Source organism: Punica granatum, chromosome 2, assembly GCF_007655135.1.
Source record: "Punica granatum isolate Tunisia-2019 chromosome 2, ASM765513v2, whole genome shotgun sequence".
Taxonomy (NCBI): Eukaryota; Viridiplantae; Streptophyta; class Magnoliopsida; order Myrtales; family Lythraceae; genus Punica; species Punica granatum.
In genome coordinates, this window is record NC_045128.1 from 29833430 (window position 1) to 29848693 (window position 15264).

Consider the following 15264-nt stretch of genomic DNA (forward strand, 5'->3'; position numbering starts at 1 on the left):
CGGCATACTGCTGACATAATATTAATTGTATATATATTGGAAGTGCAGTTTTCTATGTACATTGAAAAAGTTGATCCGTATAACTCATCGGGAGTATACGATCGACTAAATAGGGTCAATTCATCCAAATACATGGAAATGGTAGTATTGCAATTATTAAATATAATGAAATATCAATCAATAGGATTATAGTTGAAGGGAGTGATTTTCTGAGACAAATTTCAAGTTTGAGTCACACTTGAAAACTATGCATGATAATTCTTCTTATTGGACCACCTACGAATGAAAGCTCGAACACCATCGTTATGCAAAAAAAAAGAGAAATATTATTTTGAGTTTCATCCTTCTATATATATATAATAATAATGATGTAGATTTATAATAGATAAATTGTAAAATTCAAAATATCTATTTTATTTTATATATTTTCTGAAGTAGTAATTATTAAAATATTAACTTTTAAGATGAAAATTTCTGATTATGCCTAGTAATCAAGCGACTATCATCATGATTACTTGCGACATACAGAACTAAATGCATTGGCCCATCTCCATAATTAGATTGCATAATCAAAGTGATCACTTCCTAGTCCCCTCAAGAGAGAGAGACCTCCCACCACATTCTTAAAAGGAAAAAACACTGAGCAGTTCCCGTCGATTATGTCTGCTATGTTTAACAAAGTTAGATTTTTCCTATCTTAATTTAATTATACTTTTCCAACAATTCAACAATATAATAATTATTCTTTATTTTTTTACTTCAAATTCTCTCTCATACTTTTTCTTATCTATTATTTAAATTAAATTTTTATATTAAATTCTTTCAACTACTTAGCATTTTTTTCCTCAATTTCAATATTTTTTCTTTATTTCAACAACATAATTATTATTTTTTTATCTTCTTCTTCAAATTTTCTTACATGCTTTTTTTAATTATTTTTGTCTTCATCTCGTCAAACCAAACGCTATGTTAATATTTTACGCCGAGTGAGTTTTGGCCTATTTTGAATGGTTTAGGTAATTCTCTCTTTTGATATATGACGATCCACAATCCATTGCTTTGAGTTGACACACATAAGTCATAACGTGATTTGGCATATGGGCACAACATCTAGTTCTAGATTGAATGATCTGTTCGGAATCATCAATAGAATCCCAGTGCTTGAATACATACGTTGAATTTTCACATACTTTTTGTGTAAGCAGAAATCACTTAAAAGGATCATTACAATCGTCTCCAAACTGTACTGCTAATACGATCGGGCCGAGTAGCACGCTAAACTTCCACGTATTATTGCTCTATCATCCATCTGTTGACTAATGGAGATATGTCGTATGAATGTAACAGATTAAATCAATCATTTCTAATGAAATGTTATCGATTAGGGCCATGTCACGAACTTCTGCAGACGTGACCTAAGCTGGACAGAGAGAGGAACTTCAAAGTCAATGCCGGTCAATCTTTACTTCCGACCACACCACATGGCTCGGCCCGTGATGGTGCCCAGATTTCTTCGGAGTGAAAAATACGCAAATAATAAAAGCAAAGACAACAACATGGGAGAAAAGGAAATTCAGCAAAAAAAAAAAAAACATGGGAAAAAAAGAAGAAAAGATCTGATGAGATGAGACCAGTGAATGGAAAAATGGCAATCAGGACCAAACAATGGATTGTCATTTTTGCAGATGGCCCCATCGGCTTCTCTCTAGTGGGTCTTTCCTAAAAAGGAGAAGCTTCTTTGCTCATTCCCAATGGACCCAACTCTGATCTCCTTAAAGACAACGAACAGTGAAAAAGTGAAGGTCTTCTCCTTTATCAGTTCCCAAGTTCAGAGCAAGTAAAGGGCAGAGCTTGGTCTGCTCTTCCTTCCTCTTCTCCCCTGTTGTAATCTCTTTGCTTCGGGCAAGTCCTCGCCTTCTGGTCTCCTTTTTTTTCTTTCTTTCTTTTCCCATTTCTTGAGCTCATTTCTTGGTTTTCTATGCTGGGTATGCGAGATTTAAGCTTTGAGCCGAGGGGTTGATTTCGATGAGTTTTCGGTGTATCAGGAGCTGAGATTGAGCTGCAGTCTTTGTGGTGTTAGGGTTCACTTCACTGCCTGAAGATGCAGCACAGTGATCAAGATCAGAGGTGAGGACCCCCACCTGGTTTCTTCCAAGATTCGTGTTATGCTATATTCGTGATCCTGATCTGTTGATGCTGTTTTTAGCTTGTGGGTGTCTCTCTGGCAGTCTCAATTAATTGCCCTAGATTCTTTACAACTTGAGGAAAGCTTTTGTTGGGGAATTAATGGCAGTTAGGTATTGTTAAAAGGTTCCCTTTTTCAACACACTTAACTGGGATTGTTGATTTAATGAGCCGTCTGGAATTGTTCGAAAAATAATTGCTTCACCAACATGTTTTTGGAACCAAGTAAAGGAGTTACTTTTTTAAAATTTTTTTAAGAAACAGAGTATGTTCAGGAATCTGTTTTCAATGTATGTTTTTGAAAGCCATTGCCAATTACTGGAATCTAGCAACAGGTAGATGGCATTCGACAATCTGCCACAGGAGCTGCTGATAATGGTTGATAGCAGTGTTGGAAGATGTAAAGAATCTAGTCAAAACATGAATATTATGTCTCATAGTACTAGTAGTTATTCTTGGAAATGCTATTCTGATAAATAACCTTTATGGAAACACTTCAAGATAAAAACTGACAAGTTGTTTCTTTTTCTTTTCTTTTCTGTTTTTTTCCTAATGGAAAAGGTTTTAGGCTCGTCCATATTAGCCCCCAATTTCATAAATTAAATTGTTGGTCAATATCCAGAAGTTTGTATGGGTCCGTAACTTCATAAATTAAATTGTTGTTCTGTGGTTAATACTTTTTGTTTTTCTTTCCTCTTTTCAATTCATTTCATTTATTTCTCCTTTGCCTTCTCTAAATATTTACTATACCTCATGCCCCTGAAACCCCCTTTTCAATTTTTTCTCTCCCAATTCTTATCTTATACCATTCATAATTGTGTCAACTTTAGTTAAGTATACTATGGCACTGCATATGTATCACTGAGGCTGTTAATTCTTGAATCACTTTTAATTGGTCCGGTTCAAGCCTTAGGCTTTTTACTTTCTTGCATTTCCTTTCCATGGGAGAATAGGGAAAAGAAACTGTAAACTTCTTTGAATTTGCAAGTTCCCATAGTGGTTAATTGTTGGTAGTTCTGAAGTTCACTTTGTAATTTGTATAACAAGTTCCCTGTGCTTGAACCTGCATTTTCATTCCCTCAAACTGCTTGACTAATGCTTGATTTTCTACTTAGTCATCTGTCTGCTTGTTATCTACCTGATGTTATCTCCTTGGTGGTTGAGCGAGAGTTCGATGAGCAAAAAGTACTGTTCAATTCAAAGGGAATGCTGAGATAGTTGAGACTAATATCTTTTTTATTTTTTATTTTATTTTTTTCCCTTTGTATTGTCTGTTGCTTTTAATCAGAAGTTTGGGCATTGAAGATACATCAATCACTGTTGAATTCCTCCGGGCAAGGCTATTGGCTGAGAGATCTGTGTCAAAATCAGCAAGGCAGAGAGCTGATGAATTGGCCGAAAGGGTTAGTTTCTTAGCACTTCCTATTATCCTACCATAAAATAAATAATAAATTGATGAATAAATAAAACTTCTTATTAGCTGTCACCTAAAAGTATGATCTGAAGTTTGCCGAGGGATCTTCTGATCCACAGCTGATTCAGGGTCATGGAGAGATTATTGCATAATATAAGTCAAGGACTAGACCAGTTGCAGCGCAGAAAGCAAGTCAAGCATATTGTAGATCACGTAAAAAGGAAAAGGCAATTAATAATTTGCAAGGTTCATGTTCTTATTAACATCCACTAACAAATCCCACTATTGCTCTCTTTCTCTCTCTCTCTCTCTCATTGGAACTAGGTGGCTGAGCTGGAGGAACAGCTGAGGATTGTGTCTCTCCAGAGAAAGAAGGCCGAGAAAGCAACAGTAGATGTTCTCGCAATACTGGAGGCTCATGGAATGAGCGATATGTCCGACTCATTCTATTGGAGCTCTGATCAGGAAGAGACACCTCGTGGACAGAAAGTGAGGGGCAGTGGTTCCAAGAAAGCAGAGGGCTCTGTCAACTCAATAGAGAGGAGCGAACCAGAGAAGTTCTCGGCCTCTGAGCTTGAGCCTTCGTCAATGCCAGGTAGAAGCTTATCCTGGAAGGGCCGAAGGGATCCTTCGCGTTCTGTCGAGAAGTCTAAGGATTCTCCAATTAGAAGAAGGAGCAGCTTCGCGTCAGCCAGCTCGTCTTCGAAACATCGGCTGGGTAAATCGTGCCGTCAGATAAAGCGAAGGGAGCAGAGGTCATTTGTCTTCCAACATCCTAAATTTCATTTCATTCTAGTGACCCAACTACAAACCCATATTAATATTGTTACTCAGTTTGCCTGAGAGCATTAGGGAGTCTCATGGGTGCAGTCAAGTCGAGACATTTATCACCAGGCTGGAGCCTGACTCAATTGGTAACTTCAGCGCAGTCTTCATGCACGCCTTTGATTGAGTATTCGTTTGAAGATCAAGCTCGATCGCAAGTCTTTCTCAAATGGCTCAACCTCGAACATTTCATATAGCTCAAAATATACTGCCTTGATTTGAGCTTGAGAAGTAAAATAACTGAAAATAGGGATGCATTGGCAACTCTGGAAAGTATAAGTCAATCGAATTAGGCTCATGAGCATCTCATTCCTAGTATAGCGTGAGTTCTAGCTTGGTTTGGTCACAAAAAAATTGAGTTGAGCCCAATCTCTCACAGAGAAGCATATCCAACTTGCACCCCTGGATAGCGTTGTATAACATCTATCTCTTTCTTCATCTTACCAGATTAGAAGCCGCCAAGTTTGGGGATGACTCTTCTGCTAAGGCTGATTCTCAGAACGATGGAGGTGAGTCCGAGGCTGGGATGGAAACCTCAAGAGTCGACTCAGGACTGCAGGAACAGAATGAATCACTTGAGGCTGCAGTCTTGAGTCATTCGGGAGATGAGTTTGGAGCAGAAAGAGAAATGGAGAGGGCACTTGAACATCAGGCTCAACTGATAGGCCAATACAAGGACATGGAGAAGGCACAGAGAGAGTGGGAGGAGAAGTACCGAGAAAATAACAGCAGTACAGCGGTATGCTCCTATCAGTCCAGACTTACATTTCTATTTCTGTTGACATATTTACTTATTTTCTATTCCGGAAAGTTGTTGGGGTAGCCTGTGAATGTCAATGTCACGAGGACCAAATAAAAACTTGTAGCCCTCTTGGTACAAATGAAGGAATAATACTAGTGTTCTAACACATAGCTGTCTTTCCCTGCTTGTTCTTTTTCTCCCATTTGCTGGGTTCTAAAGATTATCTTTTCATGGAATTTCAGGAATCCTGTGACCCTGGAAACCACTCCGATATAACCGATGAGAGGGAAGAGATGAAGTCTCAATCTCCATATTCTCATCAGAGTGTTACAATTCGGCCTGAAGATTCCACATTGAAACTCCCATCCACATGTAATGGCTTCTCTGAGACCCATGCCTCCCACGAATTCGTGGAAACTTCCCGAGGTGATAAAAAGGCAGATTTTCAAGTCCAAGAGGGACCCATATCTTCACCTCCTTGTGATCCCATGGAGCAGAAATCATCAGCTCTTGCGTCAGACGGTCCAAGTAAACAGGAAACCCCAGAGAAGATCTTGGCACAAGGCTCTGAAACTTCGGGGAAGCAAATGGAGCCTCATGCCCTGGTGCCACATCAGACATCCGACCGAGTGGGCTCTTTGCTTGACACGCTTCAGCAGGCTAAGTCTCTACTACAAAAGGAAATAACTCAGGTTCCTCCTGTTGGGTTCGGAGGTGCTGGAAAAGCTATTGAACCATCTTTTCGTGATCCAGGTCCCACTTATAAAGCAAACATTCCTAGGGGCTGTCCGGGGCTTTTCAGGCTGCCCACGGATTTCATGCCAGAGCCTACCAGAGGTAACTTCCCATTCTTCAGTTCAAGTTCAGGCTTGAGTTCAAGATCAAGTTTAACCGGTTACTTTCCCGATAATAGAGCTTTGTTAGGTTCTGATGATCGATTTGCCGTTGGTCGTTGCATAGATAGTAGGCCTATGAGCTTATCTTTAGATGATAGATTTCTCTCCAACCAGTTCATGGACTTCGCATCAAGAACCATTCCTCCGAACCCCAGATTGGATCCTCAACTAAATTCTGTAGCTCCAACTTCTTACACCTCTTATCCGCAGTATCCTTCCTATCCCAACTTGGTACCTAGACAGCCCTCAAATGGAGGATATTTCCCGAGATTGGATTCAAACATGGCATCTGCAGTCCCACCTTCAGATGATTTCCACATCCGCGGTGATATTAGTGGATCGAAGATGATGTATAGATAGGTTAAATTAAATCATTCTGTATGATGAGACTCTGTACCTTGTACTTCAGACATGCCTGAATATGTATATTGGAAAATTCTTTTGGACTCTCTTCATTACAGTTTTGTATTAGTATGTCATTTAAGAGATGCGGATGTTATTTTACCAATCTTCTTACGATCTAATTGATCAAGCTTTATAACTAGCTGACACATCAAAAGAACATGGATCCGGCTTCACAGGTCATAGTTAGCTGATGATTGCAAACGATACATCGAGAAATTCGATGTCTTCGCAATGGAACTTGAACACAAAAATTGACCAAGCGTCCAGAAGTTCTTCCTTTTAATCCTTAGATTCGGAACACTTCATTTTTTTTTACACACAGATAAACGGTTGTTCATACAAACTTCTTTAAATATGCCTTGTACATATCTCCAAAATATATTAAAAAAATATTTAGATGGCATATTGGAAGAATATTTATGCACTAAATCGGAAGTACTTTAGATAACTTGTGAGACTAATGTATATATTATGGTATATAATTTTTTCATTCAAGATCTGGACATTATTATGTAAAGCTCATAACACTTTTTTTTTAATCTTTCTTAACGTTTGATAAGCACATGACGTATTTGTTGATCTCATCTAATATTCTGGCAGTATTTTCAAGAGTTACTATGAAAACGGAAACTTAGAGACAATATTCTAATATTGTCCACAAGGTGCCCCAGGGCCACGACATGCAATTCCTTTACCTTCAGTTGGATAGACGGAATGTTAGGGGAAGAAAAATGATTTTATTTGAGAGTTTTTGAAAATTTATACAACTTTTTCTCTTCTCCCCACTCTTTCCCTCCATTTTTTTTTTAATAAGGGAAGTCCTTTCATTTCCTTCATATCCAAATAAAGTACCAAAGTTGATAAATAACTCAGAATGAAATTCTAACAATACTAATCAACTGTATTTCAAGCAGTCACACGTCAATCGAGGAGGAACTGGAATATGAACACATTGCATGGTGTAAACGAGTCTATATTAATTTCGTCACGTAGAAAATTAGTATCATTATAGATGAATTGTAATCGTTCATCGAGAAATTAAATTTATATGTGTCTTTTTTGGGTAATATATATGATTATTTTTTTGAAAGACATTCCTGAGAAAACTTGAGTTTGTTAGTAGCCAATCGAGTCAACGGCTTTCTAATGTCCAAATGGCCCTAATATAATGTCTCATCAACATATCTAAACTCTTAACAATAATCATTTGGAGTTTTGTAGCCGACAAAGTTATCTATGTGGCATTTTGAAAATTCTCCTTTTTATTGTTTAACAGCTAAATTGTTTTCATTTTACTAGTAGATGCACACGTACGTTGCACGTGAAAAATTCTTTTATATAATGTTACAATACATGCTACTAATTGAATACCTGGAAAAATATATATATAATTTAAATTTCATAAAAAAAATTATAACTATATCTAACATCACAATTTATCTTACTGAATAATTAAAGTGCGTCAAATTAACAAATACGAAAATTTTCAATATCATGTTACAATACATGCTACTAATTAAATACCTGGAAAATATATTTATTTATAATTTAAATTTCATAATAAACAGAGCTATATCTAACATCACAAATTATCTTACTGAATAATTAAAGTGCATTCAAATTGACAACAGAACTTCAAATTAAAGATCATGTAAACACATGAAAAACAAATGAAGCTTGTTTTTCTTTTTAAATTTATATATAAAGGAATTATCTTAGATTAAATGATTCAAAAGAAATAAAGTAGAAATAGAATTATGGTGAAAAATAAAAAAGAGAAAGACAATACAATAATTAATAATATGCCAGGAGATAGTAAAAATGTTCTAGTAATATTATAGAAAGAAAAAGAAGTAAAATTTATGAAGAACGACTGACTACGAACATCCAGATATTCTCTATGCATGGCCTCCTCTTAGGTACTAACAAATTAATGGATATGTGACAAGATGAAGCGATTCTTTTTTAAAAAGAATTAGAAAAAAAAAGGAAATTTAAAACAAGTCTCGAAAGCATGAGATAAACAAGTCAAGCCTCAAAATAATAGAAACCACAAGTTTCAAAGTTAAATTTATAAATACAGCAAATCTGACCCTATCAGTGGTATGCACCCAGCTAGTAATTCCCTTTTACTATCGTCAAAGCATATGTGCATCCTATCAAATATGGGAGGGAAGCTCAAGTTTGGTCTCTCTACCCCAATTACTGCACTAAAATTTGGGTTGCTTGTTATAATCTCTCCATAGCAATCCCTTAATTTGCTATATTGCTTCTCTTCACATCCTTCAACATGTTTTTTTGGCAATCTGCAAGGCATTGTATATCTTCCATTCACCAACTTTAATGGAGAATACATCAAATAAATATTTATATGTATCCCCTGCGGTTATATTAGGCATCCTTCTCGGTTGGTTTACTAGCTTTTCAGCAATCCATTTGCTGTTTGCTTGCTTATTCTTCAACTTCTTGGAGTAACTGTGATTGGGAATCAACTTCTTTAGCTGAAAAGCACCATATGGTTCTGACCAAGAAGAGAAGGTCTTCCACTCACACCCAAGTTAACACTTGAATCTACACTTGACCTTATCATTCTTCTTCATAACCACTTCCCTCCCAATTGAAATTGTATAATCTTTCACAGCCTCTTTGAAAACTTGCAATTTAGGAAATAACATATTCAGTTGAAGCCGCACTTGACCATATTCTGCATTCTCGTAAAATAATGCAGGCCTCTTATCAGATTCATCATCACTTCCCTTCAGGCTTTGCAATTCTTCAGAGTGATACTCGGTTTCCTCTACAAATTCATCAGTAGCTTAATGATCAGATGGTTCTTCCTTTGCTGTTCAATTCAGTGCATTGCAAGGTCTCCATTTAGGTCTTCTCACACGAGAAGATTCAGCCATGTTGGTTCATTTCCCACCTTTTTCCTTGCTTCTTCCCCTGCTTCTTGAATTGGAACTTCCCTTGTAGCTTCAACTTCCCCTGCATCACGATCATCACCAGTACAGTCATCATGTTTATCCCCATCTTGCCCTGGTACCCATGCATCATCTGAATCACTGTTATCTAAACCATCAGATTCAAGCTCCCATACATCTTCATCTTATTCTTCATCTTCACTGTCATCTTTACTAGAAACTACAAATTGTAGAACTTGATTTGCAAGTTCTGCTACAACAATCTCTTCTTCATTTTGAATGAAGTAGAACTCGATTTCTTTCACCTTTCTAACAATGCATACAGTGTGTGAGCATCTTGGTCTGTCTCAAAATCCCTCAGCCTTTCATGCACTTCTAAACCGGGAACCAACCGCAAGATCTTCTTTGATTTTCTATATCCATGCTTAACATATAAGTTCTCAATGGCGGGTTTTGATACTAGGTCAATATCTACATCCTCCCATATATCAATTTCTCTACCAACATATTGTACACGGGGTTCAAAGACTAACTCACCCCCCATTGTGAAAAATCAACGTGTACAAGTTCTCATCCATTATCTGTACATGTATTAAATAAAAAACATAACTATTGCTCTGAACCAAAAGCAGTGAACCACAAAATGGTGGACAACAAGAATAAGGGACCGCAAAGAAAAAGTAAGGACAAGAACCAAGAAGGGGACAACAACAAAAAACAGTGAACACAAATGGGACGGTAAGAAGGGACCACAAAGCAAAGAAAAATGGGTAAAAAGTCGTGATGGAAGGAACAAAAGCAGACAACAAATTGGAAGTTTCCCACTACCATTCGACAACATTTGCTTCACAACAGTATGGGACAACAACCAAAGTCAACTTTTTGCCATTCCCAAATATTCCAACTGCAATTCAACAACAAAAAGTGAAAAAGGAATGGAATTTTGACTGACCAATGCCAACAAATGGAAATTCCTTCGATCAAGTATACTGCTGCTACAATTGAAATTCCTGCCTCTTTAATGTGCGAATAACAGATCTTCCGCCTAGTTTCAACTCGCCCAAATCGAATTGTACAATGACTACAGCATCTGGGGCCCTCAGTTTGACCTAGAAACCCGAACGACAACGTTAGTGAGTGATTTTGGCGGGAATGGATGCATCAATTTGGGTTTTAGGGCGGGCTTCGATCGAGGAAGACAACGACGCCGTTTTTGGCAATTTTGGGGGGGTGGTTAATGGTGTTACGTCCAGCTCATCCGCCACGTGAGATTTCTGTCATGATTGGTACGCGCAAGATGATGGCAGGACTAAAACATCAGACGGAATGGATATTAGCAAAAAAATTTGAGGGACCAAATCCAACGCTATGGAATCTTTCAGTGACCAAAACCACACCCAATTCAAAAAATTACCTATTCACTCACCCACTTTTCTATCTCTCTCCTCTCTCTCTCTCCACCTTCTCTTATAGCTGCTTGTTACCACGGTAAGAACTAGGATGATCGATTCCGAATATCTTATATTTTTCGCGATATTTCAGACCCTATTATGTAAGGGACAAGTTTCAAGATTTTGAAACCGGACCCTATCTTGTTGAATCCTGGAACCGGAGCTTACTTGAAACCTGTATTATACCATAGATTCCGGATATCTTGTTGGAACCTGTAAATTTTTCAAAATTGAATTATAGCCCTACAGTTTTTTTATTTTTAGAAACATGCCCCATCGTTGTACTGTTCATCGTCTTCCTCACAGGGGGTGTTCGGTTCGGTAAAAAAAAGATACCTGGACCCTTTTTTCCACGGTAAGGGGAAGCCATCTACAAGGCTCCGAGGAGTTTGTCGATCACCAATGGATTGACAAGTAGAGAAAACGGAAAAAATCATTTCAGGCTTGGGAGTGCTTTTAAAACCCTAGAAAATTCACCTTCAACTTGTTGGCCCAAAATTCCCTCAACTCTAGTAATGGCGACCAGGAGAATAGAGCACAAGCAGCTTCAATGGCCAACAATTAGCTGAGCGGTGAGTCTGTGCAGGATCAGATCGAGGTCGTCAAGGAACTAATCTCTACGTGGCAAACTCAAATTGTTGAGGACTGAGAAGCGATGAGAGGGAAAGGGAACCTCCCTGTCTCTTACAAAATCGCAGTGTATTTCCTCCCCTTTAGAGTTTTTCGTTGTTCTTCGTTTGGTCGAGGAGTTATTGTGCACAATTTTACATTCTGCTTTCTGCAAAATGTACCCTAAAATTTTCAGACTTTCACGTGCGGGTTAGGAGTTTTGCACTTCAGTTTGGATCTCTTTTAACTTTTATAATTTGACTTTTGGACTTCTATGATCCAGAAATCATCATAATATTGTAACATTTGTCATATTTATATAGGCGGTGATTCGAAATGTCACTTAACTAAAATACACCTCCATCTTACATAATATCTCCCTATGTGTTGCATTGACTTTTACTATAATGCCTATTAGTATACGAGGCTATTAAAAAAAGCATATAAAGTAGCACCGAGCCACACGTATTGTGCGGCAATATATGCGTTCATTCCACGTAACATCACAAAGATAAATTAATTATTTAGCAACTAAATTTTTTTCTTACTAAAGAGCAAAATGTCATGGCTAAAACCTGTCACAGCTCATATAATTCGGCTGAACTTTCATCGCGGAAAGTTTCAAAATTATCGAATTTGACGATTAAATATATATATGATTGAAAATTACTTCAGCTGTTGAAAATGCCCTTTTAGTCCCTTAAATCAATTACTTAGGTGCTAATAAATCATATTATTATTATTATTTTCCCAAGTAATGCTACAGTGAACCCAATAATTCTCTAATCTCCCGGCGACAAATCGTCCGATGAAGACACCTCCAATTTTAACCAGTCAAAAGTAAAAATGGCGTCTTTTGTACTCTCAGAGAAGTCGTGTTCGTGTACGGACGTTTCTCGTTGGACAAGCACACCACTCAAGAGAGGTTTCCAGCAGACCTTTCTCGATGTTAACTTTTATTTTATTTTATTTTATTTTATTTTTTTCACTTGGGTAACTTGATTAAGTTATTTTTGTATTTTCAATTTTTTTTAATATATTAATTCTTTATAGAATAAAAATTACAGTATATTTAAGACAGTTTTACTTCTCGATGGATTGAGCCGTTTTGATTCCAAATTAATCAGGATTCATTAGACTTTCGAATATCATGCGATGGATATCAAATAAAATTCAATTGTTCGAAGTACAAACATTTGTATCCTCTAATCATAAATATACATCAAGTTTCACGTAAATACAATAGTTTGTGCCCACGGTATTCCATGACTGGAAAAAAATAAAATAAAAATAACATGCGTGTCTTTTGAACTTTTTGATGGGCAGAATCATCTCGCATACGAATGATGTCATCCGGACCGATGGAGGAAAGAGTCGCGATGTTACCAAAACTATTTTAACATGGTCAATTTTTTTCTGGAGATATTTTCAAATAAGAGAATTTGAGTGATCACTTCCCCGCCAATCAATAACGCGTACATGCATGGCTCAGGTCAAACTCGACCAGGTCCAGTCAATGGCTTTGCGAATGTTCAACATACATATACACATAAGCTGATCCAACCAATATATATGTATATATATATGGTTATATATATTTCACCAAATGACCTACTCGTACAACATATCATTCTCCTATTCTCACACTTTGATCATCGGCTTGTGTTATCAATCCATCCATACATCCTTCCGTAAAATCTTGGAGAAGAAATCGAATCACTGATCGAGAGTCTTTGCCTGTGTTATCACTGAGGATTGATCTGTCACAAGTTCAACACTGTCGACCCTTTCGACGCTTATAGAACAATGTTCTCGGATCTTGCTTCTATGTCAAAAGCAGAGTCTCTATTGGAGATGCAGCATGAACGCAATGAATTTTTCCCAGCTAGTCCGCACAGAGATGATTTGAGCCGCCCGTGTGATCAGTTCTCCAGCCATGATCCACGGGTGCTAGGGCTGACCGATGTAATCTTTCGAGAACTCTATGTTCAACGGCTGGATCTGTTCGAGAAGCTGTTTCCAGGACCGCAAGAAAGGATACAGAAGAAGTTCACAAGAAAATTGTCGGACCTGAGATTGAGAAGAAGGATGAAAAGCCGGTCGGCCATCCTTCGGAGGAGTCTCAGCGTCGGTTCGCCGAGGATCTATAGGTTGAGAGGAGGAGGTGGAGGAGATGAAAGCGAAGAAGAGCCCTTGAAACTGCACCGTTTCAAGGTGAGGATTGTGGATGCAGACGAAAGCGATGATTTTCCATATGATCCTCCTCAAGGTAGCCAGACTGGAACTAATAACTAGAATTTTTTTTTTCTTGTCTTCCAGTTACGAAGGATGCCCATGAGTCTAATACACCGCTCTTGATGTTTTAATAGATGTAAAATAACACCATTTGATAATTCTGGAATAGCAGTGTTTATTTTCTTTTCACTTTTTAATTTGCATTTGACTATGAAGAACAAAATTAAACTGATCAGCTCCTTCTCGATCAAATTGCTTTTAACGATATTATTACTTAGGTCATGTATATTGCCAAGTTTGTACGACCATATTAGTTCGAATATCGACTCCTCTAGCATATGAACAACTTAGATAGAGGTGATTTTTCATCGTCAAAAATTAAATTGTAGATTGGGCTCGATTTGAAATGGCTAAATTAGCTCATGGATCACTATACATCCCAAATGGGCGATTGAAAAGGCCCAATACTGCCTGAGGCTGTTTTAGTTAGGTTAGCGATTCATGAATTGGGCGTGAAGAAATATGATTTTCATCTTCATAAGCAAGAACCATCTTTTACCATCCCATGGGACTCAAATTCGGGTTCTAATAATGTGCCTTATCGAACTAAATTTAAGTTGATACAATTGCGAATCCCTTAATAGATATATAAATGTCGTAGCAGAGTTTCAAGAAAAACAACTACTCGTATAGCAAATAATTTCTGAATAGCTATTCATGAATATCCGTGAAAAAAAAATTTATCATTTTCCAAGACATATAGACACTGATACTCGACTTTGGGATCTTATAACATGCCTTATCCCTAGTAGACTTTACTCAATTCAAACTCGAAGCCGAACCAAGATAAATGTCTGCAACGATGGGATGACATAGCTTTAGGGCACACGTTGATCACTCAATCATCTATCCATATATATTCAGCCAAAAAAAAAATCTATCCATGTATAAAATAAGATTGGATCCACTGTCTAGGGAAGATATTTTCTTAAACGGGACATCGATGATTATATTTGGATAAGAATTGCGAAATTTTGACATTAGCATAGGCTCTTTAATACTCGGAGAATTAAAAGGTTAAATAAAAACCTACATATATACCACGGTTGATCAGGTTATATGATGCTTAGTTGCTGAATGAAATTTTCTCATTTCTCATTTTTTATTTTTACAATAATTTCTAATTAAAAGGATTTTTTGAAAATATCAAAAGATTTTTCACGATAAATCATGTTAATATAATATTTTTCTAATTTTTTGATGAGATACTATTAGTTAGATAATATATTTAATAAATCACAAAATTTTGAATTTTAAAAATTAAAAAATGCTTTTGAGTTTTGCTGATGTTCAATATTGAATATTAAAAGTGATATATTGGGATTGGAATTTTATGAATTTTCCTAGAGTTTATTGTTGGATGGAAGTTTTCAATGAATATTTTAAAATTTTTAAAAGATATTTTATAAAATATTTTTAGTGCGAAAATTTTAATAAAAAGATTTTTTTATTTTGTAAAAGATATTTTATGATTAGATCTTGATAAAAAGAAATAATTTTTTAATTTTTTGTGAGATATTGT

The 15264-nt window shown here is 36.7% G+C and overlaps 2 protein-coding genes across 3 annotated transcripts; both read left to right on the top strand.

Annotated features, from left to right (window-relative positions):
- The first annotated feature begins 1625 nt into the window (after nt 1–1625).
- Nucleotides 1626–6519, top strand: LOC116196470. Of its 2 annotated transcripts, none has more exons than XM_031526203.1 (6): nt 1626–1902; nt 2046–2127; nt 3476–3587; nt 3923–4353; nt 4871–5162; nt 5408–6519. In XM_031526203.1, the coding sequence occupies exons 2-6, from the start codon at nt 2102–2104 to the stop codon at nt 6419–6421; spliced, it is 1875 nt and encodes a 624-aa protein (XP_031382063.1). In that variant the 5' UTR covers nt 1626–1902; nt 2046–2101; the 3' UTR covers nt 6422–6519. The 2 variants fall into 2 exon arrangements, with proteins under 2 accessions (XP_031382063.1, XP_031382061.1); XM_031526201.1 differs by having other exon boundaries at nt 1628–1902; nt 3473–3587.
- A 6523-nt stretch (nt 6520–13042) lies between these two features.
- LOC116197078 lies at nt 13043–13914 on the top strand. Its single transcript, XM_031527098.1, has one exon. The coding sequence runs from the start codon at nt 13254–13256 to the stop codon at nt 13740–13742; it is 489 nt and encodes a 162-aa protein (XP_031382958.1). The 5' UTR covers nt 13043–13253; the 3' UTR covers nt 13743–13914.
- Nucleotides 13915–15264: the final 1350 nt, after the last annotated feature.

Excerpts from the sequence above, each read along its gene's own strand:
- LOC116196470 (XM_031526201.1), top strand. The coding sequence starts at position 2,102 with ATGCAGCACAGTGATCAAGATCAGAG. Across the intron at positions 2,128-3,472 it reads CACAGTGATCAAGATCAGAG|AAGTTTGGGCATTGAAGATA; the intron begins GTGAGGACCCCC and ends GCTTTTAATCAG. Across the intron at positions 4,354-4,870 it reads ATAAAGCGAAGGGAGCAGAG|ATTAGAAGCCGCCAAGTTTG; the intron begins GTCATTTGTCTT and ends TCATCTTACCAG.
- LOC116197078 (XM_031527098.1), top strand. The coding sequence starts at position 13,254 with ATGTTCTCGGATCTTGCTTCTATGTCAAAAGCAGAGTCTCTATTGGAG.